The 22415-nt window shown below is 36.4% G+C and overlaps 1 protein-coding gene and 1 pseudogene across 1 annotated transcript; both read right to left on the reverse strand.

The window, feature by feature from the left end:
- Positions 1 to 1511: 1511 nt before the first annotated feature.
- On the reverse strand, positions 1512 to 2683 carry LOC143852206 (cytosolic sulfotransferase 15 pseudogene; annotated as a pseudogene).
- Positions 2684 to 7623: 4940 nt separating this feature from the next.
- LOC143853411 (Tetratricopeptide repeat (TPR)-like superfamily protein) lies at positions 7624 to 20582 on the reverse strand. Its single transcript, XM_077363163.1, has 9 exons — positions 20421 to 20582; positions 19318 to 19678; positions 19166 to 19232; positions 19025 to 19064; positions 18795 to 18927; positions 17075 to 17146; positions 10748 to 10828; positions 7978 to 8039; positions 7624 to 7821 (listed from the first exon to the last, which is right to left on the reverse strand). The coding sequence occupies exons 2-9, from the start codon at positions 19603 to 19605 to the stop codon at positions 7755 to 7757; spliced, it is 810 nt and encodes a 269-aa protein (XP_077219278.1). The 5' UTR covers positions 19606 to 19678; positions 20421 to 20582; the 3' UTR covers positions 7624 to 7754.
- Between the last annotated feature and the right edge of the window lie 1833 nt (positions 20583 to 22415).

Consider the following 22415-nt stretch of genomic DNA (forward strand, 5'->3'; position numbering starts at 1 on the left):
ACTTCAAGGATTGACGTATGAAGGAGGCAACTTTTATATTATGACATTGGAAGAGACAAACCAGTAGTTGTGGGCAGAGAACCAAATTTAAAAATAATAATAAAAAATCAATATAATTATGCAAACAGATAAATTAAAATAAAAATATATAAAGAATAAATTAATTCATAGAATACCTTATGGGGATAAATTATTTCATAGGAGAAGTTATGGGGACTACCATATTGAATTAACAAGGGTGACATGTCCTATGTGGACTAAATGACTTTTGGCATTTAAATATGATCACCAGATGACTTCATTTTCCTAAATAAAATCATATAATTTTATTTTTGCTCCTTTTGAAGCCAAAAAGGATAATGAATCAGGAATTTGCTCTCTTTAATTATATAGTTTTAACTTAAGAATGAGGTTGTAATTTTTTTTATCTAAAATTCTGTAACATCAACCTTCCATTGGGTCGATTGTTGCCACGAAAGCCATATGCGGATATTCTATATAGTTTTAACTTAAGAATGAGGCTGTAATTTATTGATTTTGATGTAATTATTATGTAAGCCAAAGACACTGAGATAAATATGTGATTAGCCTACTCATGTTTTTCTAATACAATATTCCCTATCACGATTTTTTCCTTTCCTCAATCCATTGATTGTTAGGATGTCTAGGCCTTTCTGATGGGATATATGTTTGGCATGAGACATGTACCAAGTGGGATCCCAGGCATTTACCTAGTAAAGTAGTGGTGTAAGTAGTCAACAAGGAGGTGACAAGCCTTGGGCTCACCTCTTTTTTGTGGTTCTTTGCTTGGATTTTGTTGGGAGGAACCAAGGATGACACTTTATTGCCAGACAGAGACTAGACAACAAGTAGACATCCCAGGTAGTCTCCATGTATTTCATTTGTCTAATGGCAGCCAAGCAGAGGTTCTTGATGATGTGGCACTCAAAATCCAATTGAAACCCCTACGAAAGCTGGGCTTTTGTGCAACCAAACAGAGCCTAAGGTGTCCAACACTTAAATTTAAGATTTTTATTGTTTCTCCGGTCCTCTGTAGTCGGTATAAAAACTAATTAAAATCTTCCAAATGAATGAGATTGTCCTCACATAAACTGTGGATGTTGTGTGGAGTGTAGAATTCAATACAATTTCCATCCTTTCTCCTATAAATATGGAGTTAACTTTATTCAGAGAAACATGAAATCAGGATAAAAATATGATACTGAAATGAAATAAATATAAGCATTATAGGTAAATCAAAATCAATAGACAAAAAATAATGTAATGACAACCAAATTCTACATGCAAGATTTATTGCAGAAAAACAAACAAAACAAAAACGAGATTTATTGCGAAACAAACAAAAACAAGATAGAACAACATCAACGCCCAAGTACGAACCTAGTAAGGCCCTGTTCGTTTCAGATTATGACAACCGATTGTGAGCCCCAAACCTATTATTGGCCTCAAAATTACATTTAAATTTGAGTACAATAATAGGTTTAGGACTGGCAATCGGTTGTCATAATCTGAAACGAACAGGGCCCAAGTAAGAGCGGAAAATGATCAGAAAAGGAAAGAAAACATAAGGGAAAACTAATCGAAGCTGAGCATCCTAAATGCTGCACGGTAGCTTCAATTCTCGAGTACTCGGAAGGAAAGTCCAGAACCATGCAACTTCTGGTCCGTGATATAATCTAAACGCTCTATCATTGAAGGTGTGAGATGCATGGCCCAATCACCCACCACCCCTCTCCTAAAGTGCACATTATTCTCAGCAAACTTTAATGATTTTCCTGTCTTGTTCACTTCCAGATCACTCAAATTCTTAAAACTACATAGCTTGGAAATTTCCTCCACCACCCCTTCTCTTTCTTCCTCCAAAGAGAAAGGACACCCCAAGAACTTGGCCAACCTCTTCAAATAAAATGTGGGGTCTTGTTTAATTTCCTCGTACTTTAAGAACAAGATCTTTTCAGGCCTTTTCAAGCTCTCCTTCCAGCACCCCAATACATGATCCCAAAAGGGACCAAATGGCGAGACTCCGTTGCAAAACTGCTCAAAAGCATCAAGCAGAGGAATAGGTGGTGCTTGACCTTTCGTTCTTATCTTGTTCACGAAATGCCACAAGGAAACAAAGGTATCTCTAGGATTCCTACACAAATAAACAATCCTAGAATTCGATTCAATCACCGATTCTGGTAGAGACATGTAAGGGATGTGAGATGAGAAGAGTCTTGGGGAGGGAATGTTGGTAAGATCAGGAACCTTATTGTCTAAATAGAGGTGATTCTCCAAGAAAGGGACGAGGTCATGGGGGTTGGTATTGAGCAAGGGATGGTGAGTGAAAGAGTAACGAGTCCGGTTTACAGTAGCGAAAATGAGTGCCTTCAACCAAACTGTGCCAGATCTTGGTGGAGTGATCACAAGTATGTCACTGTCACGAGCTCGAAAGTGTTGATTGAATGCCATTGTTGCTTGTAAAATCATTGGATTATACCAGAAGCCTTTGTATTGGTAGTAGTAATGTTGGTACCACCCTTTGATTTTTGGGAAGAAGGAGATTACTTCCTTGACTTCTTTGCTTATTCCTTCATCTTCTTCATAGAAATGAGAGTCCTCGGAGGAAAAAGAGGCTGCTTCCATGGAGAAGATAGGACTACTCTTCAGATCTCAGGTTATCAATAATGTTCTCACTAGAAGCTCAAGATCTTCTCTACACACATATGTACTCCACTTCAAAGTGAAATTAATTAATTTAGGTTTGGAGGACAAGGGCACATGACATGGTTGACCTATGAAGCTGAAAATTAATTTAGGTTTCAACCATAGTTAGCAAAATTTGATTCGGCAATAAAACGGGACGGCAAAAATTCGAGTTTAACATGGCATTAGTTCAAAAAAAAAAAAAAATGGAGTTAGAAAAAAAAACAGAAACACAAGAAAATGAGTTTAGAATTTTTGCCATTTACAAAATATGGGGGTAAAATTGGAAAGTTGGCCAAAAAACATGTTTAAAACTTTTAAACGTGTTTAAAACATTTGCATAAAAAAACGGAGTTTTATTCGTTTTAAAATTTTAAATGGAGTTTTAAACGGCACAACAATAAAATGTGTTTTTTTTTCAAAAAAAAAAAAGAAAACGCTGTTTAAAACAAAGTTTTGCTAACTATGGTTTCAACTATGATTTCAAGGATGGAGGAGGTAATTGTTTCATTGACTTTTGAAGCTGAAATTAATTAATTTAGGTTTTAACTATGATTTCAAGGATTGAGGAGGCAATTGTTTCATAATTTGGGCAGTGCGCTGAATTTTTAAAAATTAAATTATTAATCAAAATAAGGGAAATTATGCGAACAAATAAATTAAAATAATAATTTAAAGAATGAATTATTTCATAAATAGATTACCTTATATATGGGGATAATTAAATTATTTCATAGAATAAGATATGGGGACAACTATATTCAGTCGACTGAGAAGGGTGGCATGTTACCCCATGCCGAATAAATGACTTTTGGCATTTAAATACTTTCACAAGATGATTTCATTTTCCTAAATAAGATCATGTAATTTTATTTTTTAGTCTTCCAAAGCCAACAAAAATAATGAATTAGGAGTGGGCTATCCTTATACAATTTTATAAATTAGTGGTTTATTGCTAAACCGTCTTAAGGCTTTCATATTTGCCAGAGTCCCTGCATTTTTTGTAACGAGAAATTATATGATGCCCGACCGTGAAACATAAAGGGCGGAGAGAGGTAAACCCCCCGCCCTTGATTTCCGATAGAGCAAAATGTCAAAAAAGGCAGCTTTTGCTGGATCGGAAATCCAGGGTGGATGGATTCTCTCTCCGCCCTTTATGTTTTGACCGGTCGGGCACCATATAAGTTCTCTTTTGTAACATCCCAAAAACAAACTGCGGTTGCTTTCTTCCCTTAAAATTTTGAAAATGACAAATTTACCCACAACTCTCTCTCTCTCTTAATGCACACACACTCCGCACTCTTTTAACATGAACTCTAGTCAGGCCAGCAACTGAAGTATTTAGGGTTAAAAGTGGAGAAATTATACGATAAAAGGCCTTATAAACACGTAAAGGTGGTACGTCAAAATTTTGATATTTGATCCAACAGCAGCTACTGAAAAAGTTAGCTGCTGTCAGATCAAATACCAAGGATGGGATGATGGGTACATGTTTTTTTTATGCGATGATTGGTATATGTTTATACGGCCATTCATCATATAAATTCTCGGGTAAGTGATATATTCGACCCAATTCTTCCTTGGACCACCACCTCTATTATATTTAATACATACGCCTGTTCATGGGCATAATATAATGTATGTTTCAAGAAAAAAAAATCATTTGAGCCCCCTCTGTTCAAAGATCCGAACCGTTCATTTGTAGGGCCTTGCCCAAAAAATAAATTTCATCCTCCCCCCTTAAAATAAATTTTGTCTCCAAAATTTAACACAAAACTCAAATACATAGGTTATCGAAGAGTGTGGATACTTCTTTCTCAGTTCCTATGTGACTTCTCGCTGTGATCGAATGATTCCTTCATTGAACCTTAACCTTCGGGATTGTGCGGCGTCTCATCACTCGGTCCTTTCTATCTCTATGTGCACTGAGAATGCATCATAAGTCAAGTCTTCTCATAATTGCAAGGGTGCCAACTCAATCACAAGACCCTGGTCTTGTACATATTTTGGCAACATGGAACGCGTTATGGACAGCGGCTAGGGACATCGATAACGCGAGCATGTATACCACTTCTCCCATAGAGAGCTTAGAATGGGGCCATCTGAATAATAGTCCGATAGTTGTTATTGTAAGCAAATTCGACCAAAGGCAAATGATGATCCCAAACACCTCTCATGTCAACTGCGCACGCTCTCAGCATATCTTCTAAAATATGCAGAATACACAATCGTCCTTGGAGTTTTAATATGCCATCCTCTCTCATTTCAAACTCTGGTTTCAATTCCTTCTTTACTTTCTTGGGAGTGTCTACAATTAAGAGTTATTATGCTGAGCTTCTTTAATTTTCTCAATAAGGATTGGTGGTACAATCTGATTAGCAACAGAAGCTCCTGAGTCTCTTATTTGAATCTCAGACCCACGATCCTTTATTTGATTCAAAAGTTGTCATTCTTTCACCATTATTGAGCTAACAGTTCTGAAGAGTTTCTACTCAACGCTACGTTAGCCTTACTTGGATAATATAGAATCATATAGTTGTAATCATTCTAAAAATCCATCCATCTATTTTGTCGCATGTTTAGATCACTCTGAGAGAAGAGACACTTTAATCTCTTCTCGGCATCCAAACGGGCCCTCACACTGGTCGAAACTGGGGCAGAGGTTAATTGATTCTTTAGTTCCCCAAAACTCTTTTCGCATTCTCCAATCCATTCAAACTTTGCATTTTCTTAATACACTCGGGTCAATGGCGTAGCAATACAAGAGAACCCTCCTACACATTTTTTGGCATCTTGCATGACCCAACAAGCTCTGGATCTCTATCACATTGCTACGACTTTTCCAACTTAAAACTACCACAACCTTTGAAGGGTCGAAAAATACACATTCTTGGAAATTATATGATCTTAGGCTGACACTTTCTTTAGCCAGAATTCAAATTAATAGAATTTGATATAGAGCTCGTTCTCGATTAAGATTTGCAACACTATCCTTAGATGATACACATGTTCATCATGGCCAAGGGAATAAGTCTAGATGTCATCTATGAACACAGTAACGAACTTGTCCGAGAAAGGCGTAAAGATTCGATTCATCAAATCCATTGATATTACAGGTGAAATAGATAACCCAAACGGCATTACCAAGAAGTTGCAAGGCTCAGATCTTGCTCGAAAGGTTGGTTTAGAAACACGTTCACTTTTAAAATTTTAACTGATAATATCCCCATCTAGGGTCAGTCTTTGAAAATATTTGTTGTTGGCAACAAGTCGGTGGCCAAGATCATATGTAATGACAACCAAATTTTAAATTCAGCAACATCAACGTCAACGCCCAAGTAGGAAACCCAGTAGGAAACCCAGTCAGTGAGTGGAAAATGGGAAAAGGAAAGAAAACACTAGGGAAAACCAAAAGAAATGAAATCGGAAGGTGAGTGCAACTTCTGGTCCGTGACATGATCTAAACGCTCTATCATTGAAAGTGTGAGACGGTTGGCCCAATCACCCACCTCCCCTATTCTAAAGAAGATATTATTCTCAATGTTCATAATCGTTTCCCCTGTCTTGTTCACTTCTAGATCGCTCAATTTCTTAAAACTACATAGCTTCAATATTCCCACCACTACCCATTCTCTTTCTTCCTCCAAAGAGAAAGGACACCCCAAGAACTTTGCCAACCTCAAAATATTTTCTTTACTTTGGATTTTTCGGATTTCTGATAATGACCCTCTGTTGGGCTGATCATTGACCTAAAGAACCGAACATTACAAACCCTCGTCAATGACAAAAGTAACTAAAAACCTAAATAATTTGCAAAATAGTATTCCGGATTTGCAAAGTATCTGGAAAGTTTTTTCCAAATATTTTTTTATAAAATTTATAAAAGGTACTCAAAATTTTAAAAAATTTACAAATTATTCTTGCTTTTCGGGTAAGTGTTTAAATTGTTGCAACAAATCACATGGAATACCAAAAAAAAAAAAAATTTGTACTTAGGCCTCTTGAGAAAATGCCAAAAACACAAAAAATAGTTTTGGAAAACTGTAATTTAATTTTCTAAAAAATTATAAAAAGAAACCGTTGAGAAAACAAGAAATTACCTTTATATCCTTTTAAAAAAATCCTCATATTTCCCAAAAAAATTTTAACTCTAGATCTTTTGTGGATGTTTTCTAGGGGTGCAACTTGGGTCGGGCTCAACCCGAACCCGACAGGTTCAACCCGATTTTGGCTTGGGCTGGGTTGGCATTTTCTCGGGTTGGGTTGGGAAAAGCCAACCCGATTTAAATTTGGGTTGGGTTAGGGTTGAGGACTTCGCAACCTGACCCGACTCAAACCCGACCTCGTCCTCTAATTTTATCATTACTTTATCTTTCTTGTATTTTTCTGTTTGGCCCTAGATGAACCCGATCCCAACCCGAACTTTAAAAAAATACTCTCATATTTCCCAATTTTTTTTTAACTCTAGATCTTTTGTGGATGTTTTCTAGGGGTGCAACTTGGGTCGGGCTCAACCCAAACCTGAGGGGTTCAACCCAATTTTGGCTCGGGTTGGGTTGGGAAAAGCCAACCCAATTTAAATTTGGGTTGGGTTAGAGTTGAGGACTTCGCAACCCGACCCGACCCAAACCCGACCTCCGTCCTCTAATTTTATCATTACTTTCTCAGGATTATGTTTTTCTTTCTTGTATTTTTCTGTTTGGCCCTAGATGAACCCGATCCCAATGCGAACCCAACCCGACCCGATTTGGAGGCGGGTTGGGTTAGGGTTGACCATCCTCAACCCGAGGCTGGGGTTGGGTCGGGTTAGGGTTGAGGGAATGCTATCTCGGGTTGGGTTAGGGTTGCCCTCAACCCGACCCAAGTTGCACGCCTATTGTTTTCAGAATACTTTTTTGAATTTTCAAGGATTTGCACTAATAAACAACTTTACAATACATTAACTTTCTTCAAAAGGCTTTGGAAGCTTGCTCTTGAACAATAACTAAGCTAGGTTTGCAGGCAATTGATAGCAATTGCATTCAGTCATTTCTACCTGCACTGAATGGTTAATTTGGATTCCAATTTCGACAAAGACAATGAACCTTTGCAAGGGAAACCATATAGTCATCAGACCTGCAATACAGAATGGTAGCTTAATCAATAATATTGTAGAACTAAACTACCAGATTCAAAGATTTGATTGACCTCTGTGAATAGAGAAAGACAATAATCAGTTACAATTGGACCAATTTATGTCATTAGAGAAGAGAGAGAATAAGATTTACTGACTTTAGTCCGTATAGAGATTGAGATGCAGCAAGTACATGAAATTTGGCAGCATTTGGGTCATTCTGCATGAAAATAAAGTTGTTAAAGTAGCAATACACATACCCAAACTCATAATCACCTTTTTTGAACTTTAGTCAATCTATAAGAACTAGAAACTGCGTGTACAATGGTAATGCTATCACTTGCTAATAAATTCAAGATTCCATGATCCAAAGATAATTATCACGCAATCCTTTGGCCAATCTTTCCCTTTCCCTCACTGAACTAAGAAGGCTGATCCAATTTCACTTTTACCTCCAATAATAGCTTGAGTGTGTATTCAGGTCTCCTCCCCGAGAAGTTCTCCAAATACCGAATCCATACTAGATAAAATTCAACAATTAAGAGCATTTTCCCTCACAATTTCATAATCTGGTTGCATTTTCATAGATACTGTAACATCTTTTGCTTGGTAATTCTCTTCACAGTTTTTATGCAGTAGGCTTTAGTTATACTCCCCCAACTCATATTGTGAGCATTGGATCATAAACCCGGCATAATACACCTCACTATTTTTCTCCCCGTCATATGTAAAGATACCAGACTCTATTTGAAGTTCACAGAGACAAGTCTGATTGCTGATACACCTTTTCCAGATAATCCCTCATCTCCTGTGCATTATTGAAGGCCAATGTAGGTATCCCTAGCAAAATATCCGCAAAACTCAGGATCCAAGAAACAATTTTGGCATTGTTTATCTCCCAAGTCTGATACTCCTTGATAGCAGTAATTTCAAGTTGTTCCTTTGTCCTACAAATACATTGCCAGAGGCCTTTTTCCTAAAGGAATAACTGAAAATGGTATTTCCAAGTGTCGTATTTCTTCTCATCATTTCAGAATCAAGGTATCTCCTTTTTCAAGATCCATTGTTGAATGTTGAATGAGCCGTAAAAGGGTTCAGATCTCTCTCCAAATAATGTAGAAATTAGTAGAAAAGAATGAAATTTCACTATTGCAAGACATCACACACCAAAAGTAACAATTTCAGTTTCTAAAACAGGGCACCATGGATAAATAGAACACAAAAAAATGGCAAGGGGAAGGGGGTTCAAGTCCAAACTCCAAATATTACAGAAAATCAATATCTGAGATCAGAATATCTTTCATGAACATTTTGACGTTGGCCGGATAAGACGCCAACATAGAGAATAGAACTCTGTTTCTTATAAGGGCACAGGGTTGTCTATCAAAACACAAGCTCTTTCTAACATTGCACAGATACCAAGTAAATCTGATATTGAGCCATTGAAAAGGCATCCTTGGGAAACAAGTCAAACGAACAAGAGGTTCAAGCTCTCATAAGAGGTGTCTAAGAAGACTATCAACGCCTACCCCCAAAGCTTCTTAGCTAATACAATTCTCTGAGGTATATACAATTAGAAGATTGCCATTGTGTGGCAGTATAGAGAATGGACAAATTAATGGTGAAAGAGGGAAGGAAAATATAAACGCAATAAATTACAGACTACTATATTCACACCATCGATTAAATTGCATAATTCATTTAACTCCTTTCCTGTAGGTAGGTTATGATTTCAATTAATGTTGTCAAATCATGTGACTAGGATTGTGATAAAGAAAAAGGTAAGGTGCTATCCAAGAACTCAAAGAACCTGCAGGGGAAGCTAACATCAAAACCAAAAAGACACCTTGGCCGTCCATGGATATTGACACACAAGAGGGCAAGACATACAAGAAAGCTGATATAGGAGGGACCAATTCATGCATGAGGTTCACTTCAGAAACTATTAAAATTTCTAAAAGCGACACTACTCATCCAATGTAATAAACACAAATTAAAATTGCAGATATAAGTATCCATATATTTTAGATTACAAGATTTTCTTTTGAAAAGTGACAATATATTTATACACTAAAGTCGTTAAAAGAAAGCAGGGGGGACCAGGAGTCCCCCCTGATTACGGCATATGAACGGCATAGAACAGGTTCTTATGCCCAAAAAGCCTACAGAACCTACAAAGAGAGTTTACATATCCCCCAATTTTCGACTTCACCAACAACCGACAGTATCTTCATCCGGTAGCTCGTAAAAATATTTCATAAAAAACATTTCATGTAACTTTTTACCCTAGATTATAAGATGAATCCAATGGACTGCTTTACATTTCTATACCGCATAATCATTTATCTAATAGACATAAATATTTGCAGATCAAAAACAGAGAATGGATAAAAATAATAAACGAATGATGAAATAAAGGTTAAAGTTGAACTTGAAAGTGAATGAAGGATATGACCATCCAAGATAGTTTGGATTTCCGCACGATGACGTTTGGTTCCTTTTCTCTAGCATGAAAGGTGTTGTATGAACTTTAACTTTGGAAAAGCACTTGTAATTCCTTCTTACAAAGTTATTGAATTAGATCTTTTTTATCTTCAACTCTGATACCATATCAGATAAGCACTCTGATATGTTCTATGCTTTGAAATATTTATATGATTGACATAAATATAAATGAACACTTAACCCTTCACTAATAGGTCCACATAAACAAATAGTGAAAAAACCACAACAAGTAGTTATTTCTTTGAGATGCTATAGACTCCATAAATTAAACATGCATTTAACGATGTTGGCCAAATAACCATTCAGAAAAAAAAACATGATGTTGGCCAAATAGAACCAACCTTAGTCTCATTCGAAAAAAGGAAAATAAAATAAATAGAACCCACCTTTGTCACTCAAAAAGAAAAAAGGTCAATAACCAACCTGAGATTCATGATAAAGCCCAGCATATAAAGAAGCGTAGAAATATTCACTCTCCTGACCATGCAGAAATGTTGAAACAAGCTGTAGAAAACCAACAAGAGGTTTTGGTTAGATGAATCCCTGATAACAAATGCAACTTCGGCAACCAAGATTACAGATTTTATAATTCATGCTAATGATATCAATTAAGTGCTAATAGAAGTTGTCCTCAATATTTGACAACAAGATAGCCAAAATACAATCCAAGCAGTTCTGATGGATTTTTACAACAGTACATAAGTCTCCAGGACATTAATCAATTGGATAGCTAAAATGAAATCCTGCTAGCAATCTGAAAATCAGACACACTTATTCATCGATGTCCTACAATGTTTAATGTTTTGAATTAAGAAAGGCAAATTTCCATTTTTCTTTTTACTTGGGACAACCCCCTCTAGTGTAAAATAGTCATAAATACTCTAGAGGGGGCTGACTCCCAAGTAAGGAAAAGGGGGCGAATATATCACTTCCCTTGAGAAAATATCATACATAGAAGAACAACAATGAACTAAAACCTTACCCTACCCAAAGTATAACAATCTTCTTTTGCAAATAATGGAAAGGGACTGGTCCAGCAATAGCAATCTTTGGAAACCATATAAATAATGCACTGTAGAAGTTTCATGCTCATCTAAACTTTCATGGTCATTTTTATAGGTTTGTTGCACTAAGCAGAAGCTTCATAGACCTGGTAGACCCTATAGTTGTAAAGCTAGATCCCAACAAACCCTGAGTCTTTACCTGAAAAACAGGTATCATGTGACATCTTCTGAGAGAATACATAGAACAACCTTAAAGATTTAATGAGAGAGAATATCTCCAGGTTATCTTAGAAGTCTCTCTGACAGCCTGATACATGTAAACTACCAGATCACATAAAAAATAGAAAACTTACTAGCTAATGGATCAATCTTACAGAGAATCCAATAGATCTTAAACAACAACGCCAGAGCGAGATAATACGAGAACAGATTTGATCAAAACATGATCAATAAAAGGTCAAACCCAAAACCTAGAAGAAAATTTTCTTAACTACTCATTGACCACCTAAAAATTCACACATGCGCGCGCGTGTGTGTTTTATATTTTGGCCAAAGCACCTTAAAAAGCTTGTTAATCATAACCATTAGTATAGGATAAATTTCAGCCCTTAGATTATGTTTCTGAGCTCGAGCTCAGATAAGCTATCTGAGCTCAAGCGTCAAAAAATCATGCGGGCCCACATTTTTGGGGTGATCCAAAGCATTCATTTGAAAGGCCCTTACATGGATAGGGTGCCTACAAAAAATCAGGTCCAGAGGATCATCCTAACCCTTCCAAAAGTGGAGGGAAAAATGGACAGATACCGTTTCTCCACAGAACTGCCCATTTTGTCCCTCCACTTTTGGAAGGGTTAGGATGATCCTATGGACCTGATTTTTTGTAGGCACCCTATCCATGTAAGGGCCTTTCAAACGAATGCTTTGGATCACCCCAAAAATGTGGACCCACATGAGTTTTTGAGCTCGTCAGATAAGCTTATCTGATCTCGAGCTTAGAAACGCTTATATATATATATATATATATATATATATATATAGAGAGAGAGAGAGAGAGAGAGAGAGAGGAAAAGGATTGTGCGCTCGAGTGCCCAAATCACATGGGTCCCACATTTTTTGTGGTGATTCAAACAAACCATTCATTTGCAAGGCCGTGTACCAAAAATCAGCTCCATTGAATCATCCTAACCTCTACAAAAGTGGAGGGCAAAAATGGGCAGATTTGTGGACAAACAGTGTCTGTCCATTTTGACCTCCACAAATGGGTGGGTTAGGATGATCCCATGGAGCTGATATTTTGTACACATCCCATCTATGTAAGGGCCTTTCAAATGAATGATTTGGATCATCCTAACAAAGTGGGCCCACATGTGATTGGACACTCGAGCGCACCGTAAGCTGGGTGCGCTCGAGCGCACAATCCTTTTCCTCATATATATATATATATATATATATATATATATATATAGAGAATAGAGTTCCTAAGGTGTCACCTCATATAGCTTATATGAGGTGGCGCTCACAAAACATATGGGGCCCACATTTTTGGGGTGATCCAAACCACTCATTTGAAAGGCCCTTAGATGGATATGGTGCCTACAAAAAATCAGGTCCATAGGATCATCCTAACCCTTCCATTTATGGAGGTTAAAAATGGGCATATTTATGGAGGTTTATACCCATCCATTTCAACCTCCACAAATGGAAGGGTTAGGATGATCCTATGAAGTTAATTTTTTAGGCACACCCTATCTATGTGAGGGCCTATCAAATGAATGCTTTGGATCATCCAAACAAAGTGGGCCCCTTATGTTTTTAAGCGCCACCTCATATAAGCTATATGAGGTGACACCTTAGGAACTCTATTCTCATATATATATATATATATATATATATATATATATATATATGGGCCCACATTGTTTGGGTGATCCAAGCCATCCATTTTAAAGGCCCTCACATAGATAGGGTGTCTACAAAAAATCAGATCCATAGGATCATCCCAACCCTACGATTTGTGGAGGTAAAATGGATGTCTTTAAACCTTCACAAATTAGTCCATTTTTTGCCTCCACAGTTCGAATGGTTAGGATGATCCTATGGATCTGATTTTTAATGGACACCCTATCTATGTGAGGGCCTTAAAAATGAATGGTTTGGATCACCCAAATAATGTGGCCCCCACTGTATTTTAAGCTAGTGTGTAGATAACTTATCTACACATGTGTAGGAACCGTTTTCTCATATATATATATATATATATATAGAGAGAGAGAGAGAGAGAGAGAGAGAGAGAGTTAAGTGAAGCTACACGTACGTGTAGCTAACTTAGCTACACTGACGGCTTAAAATACAGTGGGCCCACATTATTTGGGTGATCCAAACCATTCATTTGATAGGCCCTCACATTGATAGGGTGTGCCCAAAAAATCAGCTCCATAGGATCATCCCAACCCTTCAAACTGTGAAGGCAAAAATTGATAGATTTGTGAAGGTTTTTACACGTCCAATTTTGCCTCCACAAATCGTAGGGTTGGGATGATCCTATGGAGCTGATTTTTTGGGCACACCCTATCTATGTGAGGGCCCATCAAATGAATGGTTTGCATCACCCAAACAATGTGGGGCCCACTGTATTTTAAGCCGTTGGTGTAGCTAAGTTAGCTACACTTTTCTCATATATATATATATATATATATATAGGCCAAAAGCACCTTAAAACAGTTGTTAATCCTAACCATTAGTATAAGATAAATTTCAGCCCTTAGATTAACCTTAAAGAGATCTAATGTCTATATTAGAGCAACCCAAAATATAAAAAAATGTATCTACTTGCTGTACTGGGGCCTGTTGAACTAAAGTTTACCAAAAGGAAATGAAGATAAAATCCGAAGTTTAAGAAGTCTTTGTAGACTCAAATTGCCTTGTCAATACAGGGGATTCAACTTCCAAAATGATTTCGAATAAATCTTCATGAACTAAGAGATTTATGAAAACCTAAGGAGGCCCGCCCGGGTTTAAGAAAAGCAATGTTCCTAAGAATAACAAGAGTTCATTTGAGGCCAAAAGACCTTAAATGGGAAAAGTTTAAAACAAATTTATCATAAAGAATCTTAATCAAAGTTAACAACAATCGTAAGCTTACTTTAATATGGTTGTCCACCTCTTTAAGGGTATAAATACATGTGTAAAAAATAAAGAAATGAATTGCACAAAAATTAATAAAAAAAGCCTCGTAAAAATAAAGAAATAAATTCCACAAAAAATTAATAAATAAATCTAATAAAACTCACATGTGTCTTCCTGAATTAAAGGAGGTGGTAAAAAAGATAAGTAAAATCCTTTGGTAAAAAACGATAGTGATCGATGAGTTGCATACTTCCTCAGATCCTCCCCCCCCCCCCCCCCCCCCCACCCACCAACCAAAAAAAATAAAAAAATAAACATCCCCCAAGCAGGTGGATTAAACTAAATTTTGACGTTAAGTTCAGAAGGGAACCTGGGCCTTGGAGGTATTGGTGGACTCTTTCGGGATTCGAATCGGCGTTGTCTTCTTTCTTTCTCAGGACCGGTAGGAAGTTGTGACACCAAAAAAGCGGAAACATGAGCATTGCTATGGGGGCTGAGGTGGTATGCAACTCATGGGATGGTCCAACTGATTGGTAAAGGGGACTCAATGAATGTCACATCATGGCCCAGCAAGAAAGCGATTGGACCATGGGTGCTTGCGGACATCATCTCAGAAATCAAGGACCTAGTGTCATCAATATCTCCAGCACATGCACATATTTGCTAACGAAAAGGCCGATAAACTGGCCAAAGACGGTGTGGGAAGGGAAGATCTAGCTATTTGGCCAGCAGACTGCGGAACTACATTAAGTTGGGAGCTAACGGTTTGTTGCAATTGATGTCATCGCTCGGTAAAAGTGGAGCTAACAGTAGATTGTTCAGAGTTGGAGAGAGTTGGACTTATGTAGGATTTTTAAGGTGGACTCTGTTTTTGGAGAGTGTCTCACATGGCAGATGTAGGGGTCTTCCGTATTGTAGGGGGCATTTTGTCCCCATTTTGAATGTAATTTGGGCCACTTTTAATCAAGGTTTAAATTTCGGTTTCGGTACCTATTTTAGACCCCACAGAAATCCGAAATTTCGGTCGGAAATTTGGTATTAAGCTTCGGAATTTGGGACTGAAATTTCGAATGAAATTTTGTAAGAAAATGCCATTTTCTTGAAATTTCAGACTGAAATTACTGAAATTCCGAAATTTGGTATTTTGCTAAATATCAAATTTCGGTTTCGGTCCCCACCGAAATCCGAAATTTCGGATTTTGGTCGAAATTTAAAACCATGCTTTTAATAGAGCTGTTAACTTTAAAAATAAATAAATAAATATAGATCGAAACCCACAAGCAAACTAGAGAAAGGCTTCTTAAATTCAAAGTAGTAAAAAAAGAAGATAAAGTAAACACCTTTGGTAAAAAAGAAGGTGATAAGAAAGAGATGGGAAACTCACGACCAAATTAGAGAAAGTAAATCAAGTGAGAAAGAAGGGTGGGTTAGTCAGCCTTATCCTCACACCAAAGAGTAGAGTTATGTAACTTCCGAAGGAGGATAATGAGGACACAAAACAAAAAACAAGGGAAGTGGTGGTTGTTTCCAAAGTACACTAAAACTCTTCTATAAATAGGAAGAACAACCAAAGAGAAAGGATATGAGGTATCTAACATGGAAACCCCTAAAAATCTAAAAATAGAGTCACACTCAAACACATACATACATATAAAGTTATTGTCACTTCTAGCAGTACACTTAAAATTGTCTAAAGGAGTGTTGACACGTGTGGACATGGCTGTCATGTCGGACACAACACGACAAGTGTGTCGGCAATAAATTCAAAGTGTCGGCCAAACTTCTATTGTCCTCAAATCAAACTCATCTAGTAGCTATATCCACCGAAAGTTTGCTAAACAAATGTGGTTTTAACTTGGAAGCATGACATTGCATGTTGCATACATAAAATTATTTTGCATTGAATTCTACAATCAAAATGGTGATGTAGCAATTAGTCATATAAGTTTTCACTAAAAAGTCATGGTATCTGACAGCTTATAAATTATAATTATGTGTTTATAATAGCAAATTCGAAAATCAAAATGTTGTCATCATCAACTCACCATCTTATGTCCTGTTCATTTGGGATTATGACAACCGATTGCCATCCCCAATCCGATTATTGGACCCAAAATTACACATTAATTTTGGGTCCAATAATTGGATTGGGGGATGTCAATCGGTTGCCACAATTTCAAACGAACAGGGCCCTCCTCAAAACTCATAGAAGAGCACCAACTACATGAGCTCCAAATCTAATTGTAGCTTCATTCATAAAATTATCCACATGTAGGCTCATGACTCATGAAATTTGACTACCATAATCCTTTAAAGCATGCCAATGTATTCTGTTGTAGGAGGCCCTTGCCCAGCATAACATTTTGAGTGACATGTCACCATTTTTCAGATTTATACCCTATTAGATGGAGACCTCTTAAGTTTATCAGTGGCAATACATTAAAGATATGCACACTCGTAGAGAAATGCAGTTCAATCATACAATTTAAAAAAGATACATGGATAAATGAACTGCAGAAGTAACAAGAAAGAAATGAAGAAGTGTAACATGATGATATTGACTTGGAAAGTTCTATGTAGCTCAGACATAAAAATATACAGTAAGAGCATCTATCCACACCTTGTCAGGGTTCCCACCATCTTTGAACATATTATAGGCTTCCCGCATGACAGGTCGTGGGTCTCGACCAACCTGCATAATTTGTAATTAATAAGGAAAACAATATTGAACTTCTTAGGATAAACTTGCCTTCAAAAGAATCTGCATGTCTTCTCATTTATATAATACTTCTAAGTATTTTTGCTTAAATTTCAAAATTACCAAAATCTCAGTCATTTCTATTTTTATCCCAAGAGCCCATTTTTCTTGGGAGAAATTTCAAATTGTCAAAGATTAAAAAAAATCTTTTCCTATTAAGGAAATCATGAAGTTCTCGGAGATGTTCCAGTCTACAAGTAAAAGTATAAAATAATCAGGATAAATCATGAAGAATAATACAATCTTGAATTATGGAAAGTAAAGAAGAAAGTTTGCATATTGATTATGATGAAAGCATCAATATTCTTATAGATCTAAATAAAGAAGAATAAAAAGAACAAATTATGTCAATATGGTCAAGAAAAGCAATGGAATTCTTCAACAAAAAAGAAACAACCAATTTCTCAGTATATTTCCAAAACTATTAGTTTCTCTTGGGAAGAAAAAAGGAAAATCATTTCTATTTATTTTTTATCATGACCATCTAGGCCATTAATGTAATTTTCTTCTTCTTCCAACATAGCTGGTTATCACTTTAAAAAGGAAAATCATGGAAAAAAGCTATCAATAATGTTTGAATGATTAAAGAAAATAAAAAGAAGAAAATATAAATTAATTTTAAAAATTTTTACCCACCCAATGTTTTATTATAGGAAAGTAGGATTATGCTAGATTTTAAAGAACAGAAAGAAGCGAGAAGCAAGAGATGCTCTTTGCCTGTAATTGCTTCGTGGTTTGTTTTTGTATTGGGAATGGGAAATAGAAAGCATTGTTACAATTTTTGTTTCCTCTATGGTTTGAACTTTGAACTTCAAAGTGAAGTGAAAGCTTTCACCTGTTACTTGTGAAGTGCAAATTGTGAATCTTGCGAATGTGACTGATGGTTTTAAGGTTTTAACCAATTAACTAGTTATTCAATATGAATCGTAAAGCTGTGAAAGTTTATAGGTGTTATACTAGTTTGCTTACTCTATTTATTTTAATGTTTATAGATTGCTAAGAGCAAAAAATTGAAAAGGCTTGATCAGATACTCAACCAAGTTAAGAATCCAATGAAAATGTGATTAACTGAAATTTGATTTGCAACTTTTCAAAAGAGGGAAAAAAAACTCTTGCTACAACAACAAATTACTAGTTGAAACGATTATAGAAGCAGCATCAGATATAGCAACGTAATCAGTTTGTTTAAAGTGCCAAACATTGTATAGCAAAATAGAAAATTAAAAATAGATACGGAAAGCAAATTTGCTTCATGAAGATATGTTCAAATCATTTACAGAATCGTGACAGAAACTAGATATACCAGTGCATATCTTGAAATAGTAAACGTTATGCAAACTAAAGTCAAATAGCATTTAATCTTGTTTCCATGACAAAGCATATTTTCCACTAACAACTACAAGAATCTCAAACTCAACTTCTTGATGTTAAATTGGGCACTTTCAAGGTATAAAGTTAAAGAAGGGTAAAATTAATCAAGAAAGTTCTAAAGAGATTAGTATGCGTACAATCCAAGCAAATGATGAACTTCACATTCACATAAAACAATATAAAAGAAAATAAAATCCTCAAAATGACTTGCCTCCAGGAAGCGTTTCCTTGCTTCGTCCACCCCATACAACTGAGCTTCACAGAGAAAAGACCATATTGACTCCTCCGTGTCATTTGGATTCGCTGCAACATCTAGTCTAAATTGCTCTGCCCCTTCTTCAAACCTACAAAAGACAACTAGAATGTCTTTACACATTTCATTCTCCTAATATTGCAAATAAATGTGCAACATGAATAAACCAATATCAGCAACATAACTACCTATTCAGGTAATACAATGATAGCCCCCTTTGCCAAAGATCTGATCACGGTAATTGCAGAATGGGAATTGATAGTCATATAAGAATTTGGGAAAAAATATGTAATACCGCAAATGCAAAATAATGTAAGCTAGCAATGTACATGACTTCTGGCGAGGATCCAACTCCATTGCTTTATCAAACTCCACCAATGACCCATGAACATTACCCTTAGAAACAAACAGAAGTATGGTAATGGCTAAGAGGTCATTTGGGTAAAAAAACCGACACGGAGTAGAAAGGAACATTATATACCTGTCTGAAAAGTTGCATTCCTCGTGTGACGGTAATTACAGCTTCGCGGGCAGAGTTCCCACCTGTCAATGCATCCCAAATGCCCGACACTGACGGTAGGAACAATCGCCGTGACCATGCTTGTGCTAGAGCTGGCCGGCATTGTAGCCTCAGTGAAGTAGTACCAAACAAAGGTAATCCATCATGGGCTTTGACTCCCAAGGGAAATGTATAAGTGGCAATGGATGAAGTGTAGGAAGAGCTTGAAGACATGGGAATGCTTGAATGTAAATTCAATTTTGAAGCCATCAAAATTGTAGAAACAGATTCAAAAGAAAACCTTCTTCACTTTTTCATTGAACGAATTCAATTAGGCATCTTTCTGCATTGCAAGAAAAAGACTGATTCTAATGAAAGACAAATTTATACAGTGCTTGACGTCGAATGATTCAATGCAACATGCTTGTATTTGATAGGTGGGGTCATCTTTGATCGATCTGAACCATCTACATGGTGGGCTCTACCTTGGATTGGCATTGACAATTACAATGATTATGCAATCCTAGTAATCTGCTCAATGTACTTTGGCCATTGAATGTGGATAATCACCAATATTTTTACTTCACCATCTATTTGCAAGCACTTAATCAGATGGTTATGATTGTCTATTCAGAGCAGATTTTGGGCTATGGTCAATCCAAATCTATTAGCAATAGAGGTGTTGTACATTATATTATTATAATAGAATGCATTAGGGATAATTAGATAAATAAAGGGGATCTGATATTTTCAGCCCCTACCCACACAACTCTGTTTGGTCACCTTCCGTCACTCACTTAGAATCTGTTCATGGTTGTTACAAATTCCAATGACTTGTATAAGCCAACTGAAAACCTCTAACCAAAAAAAGGGGGTGGAAGGTACCAAAACAAGGGCTTAAATTGTCAAAAAGAATAGTAAATCCTCCCATAGTAAAATTATAATTTAAGAGAAAACCCAAATTGCAATTTCTCTGTACATAAGGGGGGTTTTGGAATTTTCAGAAATAAAGAAAAGAACTGATAATAAAATGTGGTTTTCGGAAATTGAATTTCCATTTACAAGATTTAGAGCAACATCGTTACCTTGATTTGCAGAGAGAGAGAGAGAGAGAGAGAGAGAGAGAGAGAGAGGGTTTCGGTGGGCTGGAGTTTGAGTCCAGTCTTAATGGTTGGAGGAGGGAAAAGCGATGTACACGTGGATTTATAATACCCAACTCTATTTGAGATAGTTTCTCAGGATATGAGGGTTTTCTAAGAAGATTGAAGAAACTGAGATGTGGATGGGTCAGCAAGTTTTTAAACTATGAATATCATTTGGGATTTGATAGCGTCCATCGCAGAAGGCATTTTGCGGAGTGTTTGTTGCATGAGAGTAGCCACATAGGCTCAAATTTTGTCTTATTCATGTATTCATATGAGGTGGCTCACTCTCATGCAACAGACGCGCCGCAAAATGCCTTCTGCAATGGACGCTAGCAGATCCCCATTTGGGATTTAGGGAAAAATACAGTTACACCCCCTCAACTTTATGACATTTTCAACTCTAACCGTGACTTTTAAAAGTCACCAACTACACCCCTGAGGCTTCAATTTGCATAAGGTAGACCCCCTCTTTTGAAACACTATCAATGCTAATGAAGACCCCATACCTCCTCCAAACCCCATACCTGTATCCAAATGCTACCAAAAACAAAGTGGGTTGACATTGTTTAGATGATCCAAAGTGTTCATTTGATGGGCCTTAACATAGATAGGGTGTGCTTAAAAAATCAACTCAATAGCATCATCCTAACCCTTTGATCTGTGGACAAACCGTCAACTGAGGGGGTTTACCTCATACAGATTGAAACCTCAGGGGGTGTAGTTGGTGACTTTCAAAAGTCAGAGTGGAAAATGTAAGAGTAGTGTTTTCTAGAGTTCTTAATGTCTAGGCAGATTATCAAAGAGTCAAATGGTGAGTTCTTATGTTATTGCTATGATACCTAGAGGACTCATGGGAACTACAACTATGTGTTTAATGCATTTGCTATTCTACCAGTATGTAGAAATTTTAAGCTTAAAGAGCTTCAAGGGTATAAGGTTAGAAGAAATCTTCAAGCATAAAGGTTTAAGGGAGAACAACTGTAGAGATTTCTAATAAGTTGTTTTTTATATATAGAAGTTCTCTTTATATTTTGGTGTTACATTTGTGTTTTTGGTGGAGCTCTACACGGGCTCTTTGGCAGTGTATCTCCCAAGCTCCCTTATCTTTCTCTTTTGATCACAACACCACTTATTGATCCATCAAATTGGGGCCAACATTCTAATCATCTTAATTGAAGCATATTTTTGGACATCAAATTTTATTCGTTTGAATTTTTTTGGTATATTATAATTTTTTTTCGATTATATATCTAATGAGCCCAAGATCACGTGATATGGACATCATTTGAGAAAGTTACAGACATGATACATGTCTATTATGAGATTTCTACTTTAGGGTTATTTTAGTCATATTTTTAGTTTTTATTCAAGTTACATTAGAATAGTTTAGTTATTTCTTTTCTTTGTGTTGAGGTTTTTTTTTCCAAAAATCATAAATCAAAGGTGTTAAAATTGTACTTTGTTTATGGTTTTGAGATCTTTTTCTTCCGCTCCACTAGAATCTCAAAATTAATTTGTTGCTAAAGATTAAGATAATTATAACTATTAGCAAACAATACCCCTTGATCATAAAAAAAGGCGACTACGTCGATTTGCCCATGAAAAGTATCACGATGCTTATCATTGGAGTCGCCTCAACTAACTGTAGTCGGTTAAGATAAAAGAAAATGGGATGTCAAGAAAATGTAATTATCAAACTAAGCATGCACATATTATTGCTTAATTAGATGTAAAAAATATTACAATTAATGTGTCAAAACAGACCAAATATTACCTAGAAGAAACATGAAGCTTCTGCTCACATTGGCACACTCTCATCTTCAAATTTAGAAAACATAACAAGGATACAAGCAAGTAATTATCTAACAATATATTTTTGTTCTCAATAATTCTTGAAAAATCGGATAAATGGAAAATGCAAGGAAGACAGTGACT

Source organism: Tasmannia lanceolata, unplaced genomic scaffold (genome assembly GCF_043159265.1).
Source record: "Tasmannia lanceolata isolate RefF3 unplaced genomic scaffold, GAP_Taslan_0.1 ptg000019l, whole genome shotgun sequence".
In the NCBI taxonomy this organism is placed as follows: domain Eukaryota; kingdom Viridiplantae; phylum Streptophyta; class Magnoliopsida; order Canellales; family Winteraceae; genus Tasmannia; species Tasmannia lanceolata.